We start from the raw sequence: 6,941 nt of genomic DNA, 5'->3' as shown, positions 1-6,941 counted from the left end.
ATTAGCTTCAGGCTTTGGTCAGTGACACCCCTTCCCTTTGCTTTTCCTTTTTCTTTTCCACTTATTCTAATTTATGCTATCTTGATGTGCTTTAACTTATTGTTGTAAACTGTCTCTGATTCTTTTGGGGAAGAAGGAGGGATATGTATTTATAATGAATGAATGAACAAAGGAAAAAACATGCAAAAATGCACACAAACACTCATACATAGAAATAACCAGAAGAGAGTTTTTGCAAGCCTATCTGTTTCCTGACGGGCGTTCAGGGAGGGCAGAACTGAATGGGTGGAGAAGGTGGGGATAGAGGTGAAATGGAAAGGCTCAGGGCGGGCATAGAAGGATAGTCGATGAATGCCTACAGAGGACAAACTGCATGGCAGTTAGTCTAAGGGTAGAGAGGAGACACGGGCTCCCAAATGAAGACAAGCTGGGCAGTCGTAACCCAAGTTCATGAAAAAGGACGAATGTTCTCAACATAATATACGAATGAGAACAAATTGATATCTTCCTAGCAACACCCTAGTTCTAAAGAAACAAGAGGGGAAAGTCTGATGCGCTGAGGGAGAACTAAACTTGGATGCCTTCCTGAAAGAGGTGAATTTGGGTCTTGGTTTTGACAGAGGGGAAAGCCACATGCTGTATGAGAAAACAAGAGGTTCTAGACATCGCTGCAACTCTACATTGATGGTACAGAGGGCTTTCCTCCCCACAAAGTGAGATGGAGTGGCAGGGACAGCCAGGGAGAGCTGTGCTGATGAGGAATTGAATGAGGAAAGGATGAGTCTTGCAAAAACTAGGGGCATTTTAGTGAGAGTTTTATAAGGGAAATGCTATGAAGAGGATTCATCCTTCATTTAAAAAATATTTATTGAGCATCTTGTATGTGACAGGCACTGTTTTGGGTGCTTGGGGTACAGCAGTAAATAAAATAGGTACAGTCTTTGCCCTCATGAACTTTATAGTCTAGGTACTAGACATTAATTAGTGACCCAAATCATGACATAATTACAAGCTGTGATGAGTACTTTAAAGAGGCAGTAGGGGGCGCTGTAGGAGGCCATGGGCGATGCTGGGAGGAATCTGGTTTGAGGACCAAGAAAGCTTTCCATCAGTGGACAAATTGGAGAAATATTTAGAGGAATCAATTAATAAGACTTGGCAATTGATTGGATGTGGAAATGATGGAGATAAAAACATCAGAAAGGTTTCCCAGGTTTCTGACTTGTGCAGCTGATCGCATTCAATGAGATAGGAAATACTAGCAGAGAAAACACACAGACATAAACATTTGCAGGCACACACACACAAGCCCCTAGTCAGGAGTTGAGAAGACAATCAACTGTAATTAGTTCATTCTTATCTCTCTCTCATAGCCTCCTCTTCTCTCAATAAAAAGGAAAATGAAGAAGATTTTCCAGCAGCAGACAGATAAAAGTTCAGACTGAAGGCTTATGGTGAGCACTCAGGAGCACTTTCTACTTGGTTTAAAAAAAGCATGCAACAAAGTGAAAACCCCACTAATGACCACAATGTTATTCTACTTCACTTTTAGCTCTGCTCTTTGTATTTGATGGTCACTTATTGGGGTACCTTAAAAATTGCACTCTGAGGGGCTGACCCCGTGGCTTAACGGTTAAGTGCATGCGCTCTGCTACTGGCGGCCCAGGTTCAGATCCCGGGCACTGCTTGTCAGGCCATGCTGAGGCGGCGTCCCACATACAGCAACTAGAAGGATGTGCAACTATGACATATAAGTATCTACTGGGGCTTTGGGGAGAAAAAGGGAAAAAAAAGGAGGAGGATTGGCAATAAATGTTAGTTCAGGGCTGGTCTTCCTCAGCAAAAAAAAAAAAAAAACGAGGAGGATTGTCATGGATGTTAGCTCAGGGCTGATCTTCCTCACACACACACACACACAAAATTATCTAAAAAAAAAAAAAAAATTGCACTCTGAGCATATCTAGTGCCAAAAGAAGTTCCCAAACTCTCAGGAGATTGTTTATTGTCATTGATTAAAAGGTGCAAATAATCTCTATCATGGTTGGAATTAAACTTTATTTGAACCACAACCCTATAAATATATGTACACAACATTACATACATACGTACAAGATTGTAAGCCATCCTCCTCCACCCATCCCCCATCCACGCTTCCGGACTCCTCAGCAGCTTTTGAAGAACCCCAGGCGTTATCAACTCAGAGAGATCATGGCATGACCTCTAAATGACACCGTGCCTCCCAGAGGGTCAACCTAAATACGGGCATGGACAGGGTGTGTGCAAGACCTGCTTCAAAGTCACACAAAAGGACGACTTTAGGGGCCGGCCTGGTGGTGCGAGCGGTTAAGTGTGCGGGCTCCGCTGCGGCGGCCCGGGGTTGGCTGGTGCGGATCCAGACGCGCATCGCCGCATTGCTTGGCAAGCCATGCTGTAGGGCGTCCTATATAAAGTGGAGGAGGATGGGCACGGATCTTAGCCCAGGGCCAGTCTTCCTCAGCAAAAAGAGGAGGATTGGCAGATGTTGACACAGAGCTGATCTCCTCACACACACAAAAAAAGGACGACTTTAACATCTTGAACTCAAGTCCCAATTCAGTTACCAATTCCTCAGCCTACTGGGTTAATATTGAAATGAAATAAAAAATACAGCCTTCTTAAAATGCATTTCCTTAAAAGAAAAAAAAAAGTTGCTAGAAGGCAATGTAATCATGTGTGATTTCTAAAGAAAAATGAGACTCTTTCTTTGCATTACCAAGAGTTTTCATTTGAAAATAAATGTGTGATCTAGAGTTGTCGTATTCCGTGATAAAATCACAAACATAGGCAAACGTAATCCTCTGATCCTACTCCGTGGTGCGCTGACATCCTGCAGGGGACAAAGAGAAGTCTGGTCATATTTCCCGAAGGGTAGCTTTTTCATACAGACCTACATTACACTGACACTTTTTTCTGTAAATATTTTGAATGTGCGTGATCAAGTTCTGTCACTTGTCCAATACCTGGAAGTGCCTGACAACGTTCTAACATGAATTTCTGGATTGGTTTCAGAAACAGAGTGACGGGTAACTGGGTATCTACAAGTGGCTGATCTGTTTTGATGTAGGCTTAATTAATGCTGCCTATGAAGCTCCAAATGTCACAATCCAGGAGTTTTAAAATTTTAATTATTGGACTGACTTAGTTAGCTGATTCTAAAATGAAATTTGAATTTAATTTAATTTAATGGAAGTATTAAATTATTTTACAATAAGTTCATTTTTTAAGAGACAGGGGTTTTATAAAATCACTCTATTATGATTTTAGCTTGTGGATGAGAACTACAGTCATGCGTCACTTAATGACGGGGATATGTTCTGAGAAATGCGTCATTAGGTAATTTCGTGATTGTGCAAACATCGTAGAGTGTACTTACACACACCTAGATGGTATAGCCTACTACACACCTAGGCTGTATGGTACTAATTTTATGGGCTCATCATTCTACATGTGGTCTGCTGTTGACTGAAACATCATTATGTGGCACAGGACTGTACATGAACGTGCCACAAAAAATACATGACTTCAACATTCCAACTTGAACTACAAACTTGCAGGAAAAGATGGGGCTGCCCAGTTCTGATGTCTGGTCATGAAGTCCAAGCCACTGTTTGATGAAGTTGGAGATAGGAACTGAAGCTGTTGCTAGTACTTTACCAGAACATCATGGGGCACATTGATCTTGTCACATTCAAGTCTGTCGAGAAGTGTCACACAGACTATGGTGGCTAGAAGAGCAAGTAACACCATTACTGAACAAATGGGTTTATCCTTTGTGTAGAAACATTAGCGAAACATCGCAGTCTCCCTTGCACCTGTACTTTGTGTTATTTTCCCTGTCACGTAGATGCAACCTGCTGAACCCTCTAGCCTCCTATATAATTCATATTTCTGTGGACTACCACCAAACACTCTATCTAAATAAGTTAATTGAAATAATTTTAAGCACTCTCCCTTCTCCTTTCCCCTACAGTTGGCTAGATTAAAGCTTGCAAAAGCTTTGTGTTCAAGATAAGAACAAGGACAGATCTTTGCCATCTAAGACATACAAGCCTTCAGCTTTCCATCCTATTTCCAGTTCTTCGAGAAGGCATTTCTTACTTAAGGATATAACTGGAGAGCTAGCCATTATTTCTGAGATGACATTTGACTCCTTGGTGCAATATTTGAGTTGCCTGCTGCAACCCTTGCTGAAGAGTAAAGTAAATAGGGAGGAGATAGAGAATGCTGACCTCAGGAAATACCAATAAAGGTGAGTACTGACTCTTATGAAATTTGAGAAGAAAAATAGGAAATGAAATGCTTATACACAAGAATCAGCTCCATGAAGGAGCAATTTTATTCACATTTAGTTTCTAAAGAACGGGAATAAAATCTTATGATAGGTATGGTACTAGGGGAAAAGAACAAACACCTTTTTCTAAAAAAATAAAGAAACCGTCATTTTTGAAAAGTCACCATGCATGCAGCATCTTTGGTTTGGTCCATCAAGAAGAACGAGAGGGAAAAATTGGATCCCCTACAAATTCTTTATTTTCAGTTTCACGTGGAATCTCTGATTTCAAGGAAGGTGGTTACACACATTGAAATCAGTGTCAACGACTTTGAATCGATAGCAGTGTAATAACCTCCATCTGTATCGTTTTTCAAAGGATTTCAGTGTATATGGGATTAGATGTGGCCACATTAACAAGCTTTGAGGGCACGGAGATAAAATTGGGCATGCAGGTAATATTTATTTCTTTGACCTCCCCACTGTTTCAGACTTCTTTATAAGATCTGGGCTTGGGAAGGAGAATTGTACTGTAATTATGATGGGTGCTATTTTTTTTGTTTAGTTTAGTTCTTGCTGTATGCTGGGCATTTATGATATCATTTAATCCTTACAGCTGTACCATGAGTTGGGTATTATTTTTATCTCCTTAAGACAGATGATGAAACAAGGGCTTAGGGAGGTCAAACAGATGGCCCCATATGACACAGCTAGTAAACAGCCAATCAATTCCCAGCTTTCTAAAGTTCTGAGAAGAGCTTTCCACCTTCCATCCACTCCTCCCCTGAGCTGGCATATGGTGAACCATTAGGCAGACCTGCCCTGACCTATCGGTCAAACTGACCCTTCTAGTCAGTGAAGTGAAAAGCAATGAAAATATTCAACTTGAGCTGAGTCAAATATTTCATCACCCAAGACCCTATTTATTCAAAACTCACTCGGTTGTAAAGCAACTTGGCTGAGCAGGTAAACAAGCAAATGGAAGGGCTAGAAACTTTCCCAGCTTTTCAAGTTAATGATCAGCAAGTCTGTGAAGCCTGACATGGGCTGGTGGTAGCAGGGAAAAGTTGAAAGTCCTTTTCGAATCCTTCACTTGGCAGAAGGATAAAAGGAAACCCGTGCTCTGTACTTTTCACAGAGTGGGAGCTGACTTTACTAAACGTCTTTTCTGGCGATTTCAAGGGTAATGCCAAAGATGGAAAAGAACAGGTCATAGCAATCTCAGTGGTGTTTTCTTGACCCCGGAGGCTCCATTAACAAGCAGCATATGATAATCTTGTCACCAAAAATTACTATTTCTAGGAGTAACTAAAGGGGACTAATTACCCAAAACAATTTGTCAAAATTAAGCCTGACGGCTTTGCTGCCATAATCTTCAGATTGGGCAGAGAGGGTGGCTCCTGTGGAGGGACACTCAGTGAGCTAGCTGTCACCAAGGCGGTTGTCGGCTAACTGACCTCAGGCTGCAATGTGAGGGGAACACACCGGTATGAACATGAAGCTCAGCTGTACCAGGAACTCCTGGTGACTCTCCACTCTTTGGGGTCATTTATGGCCCCTTTGAGAAACTGATGAAAGTTGTAACTGGAACCTCTTTTCATAAAAATACACATATGCATATACACACAACATAGTCATGTATAATTTTAGGGGGTTCAGGGGTCCCTGAAGCTCACTCATGAATCCTTAGGAATCCATGGACCCCATGGCCCCCTGCTTTAGCCCAGCTCTCTGATTCAGAATAGACTTCCGGGAAGGTTTTCCCGTGAACTGGAGGCAAAGATAGCAGGGCTGGGCACGCATTCCCCTGTGCACAGCAGAGCTGGAACAGGGCTGGGCCTTGGAAAAGGCAGGGCAGCAAAGGCTAGATTTGGAGTTCCCAGCCTGTCCCTCATGACTGCTGCTTTTCCACCTCTCCCTGACCCTTTTCCTGGCCCCCTTCACTCCTCAAGCTTTGAGTTTATTAAGCAGACTCCATCTTTACTCCCTGTATGCCTGGTATATAAAGCATAGGAATCTTAGCAATCCAGAGCCTTGGACTTCCTCATCTCCTCTGAGACATCAATCTCAGGCTGTTGGCTGCTGACCAAAAACCAAGCAGAGAACATTTATATTCCAAGGGGCTGATCAAAGCTAAGAGGCATAGGAACAATTTGTTCTTCTAGATTGGTGGTTCTGAAAACAGGCTCCAGTGGCCACCTTCCTGAGAGCCAGAGCTTGTTAATACTGCAGATTCTTAGGCTCTATCCCGGACATAGAGAATGAGGGGTGGAGGTAAGACAGGGCAGGGAATCTGCATTTTAAAAAATAAACCCCTTCCCAGTTAAATTATTTGCACATTAATATTTGAGAACTACTGCTTTAAAGATTTTTACTCTGTCCCTGGATCTAATCAAATTACAACAAATGTACATACCAAGACCCTAGTATTTTAGTTTCTCAAAGAAATGCTGAATTGGACAGAATCAAGATTTAGCATTACACTCTATCAAGAATTGTCCCATATCTTTTGTAAAAGTGTTATTGAAGACAATGTCCATTATAATATAGCTAATAATTTCACTTAAGTTTAACATTTGGATAAGCTTTTTATGACAAACCTCAAATGCTTTCTTTTATTAGATAATGCGAG

The 6,941-nt window shown here is 41.7% G+C and overlaps 1 protein-coding gene across 1 annotated transcript in view; it reads right to left on the bottom strand.

Moving 5' to 3' along the window:
• Positions 1–3,475: 3,475 nt before the first annotated feature.
• Positions 3,476–6,941, bottom strand: part of UPP2 (uridine phosphorylase 2) — a 40,308-nt gene continuing 36,842 nt past the window's right edge. The window contains 2 exon segments of the mRNA XM_058549750.1: positions 3,476–3,666; positions 3,669–3,764. Of these exon segments, the coding sequence (XP_058405733.1) occupies positions 3,476–3,666; positions 3,669–3,764 (287 nt within the window).

The sequence above is a fragment of the Diceros bicornis genome, chromosome 10 (assembly GCF_020826845.1).
Source record: "Diceros bicornis minor isolate mBicDic1 chromosome 10, mDicBic1.mat.cur, whole genome shotgun sequence".
NCBI lineage: Eukaryota > Metazoa > Chordata > Mammalia > Perissodactyla > Rhinocerotidae > Diceros > Diceros bicornis.
The sequence above is the reverse complement of the archived record's forward strand: the minus strand, read 5'-3'. Positions and strand labels throughout refer to the sequence as shown.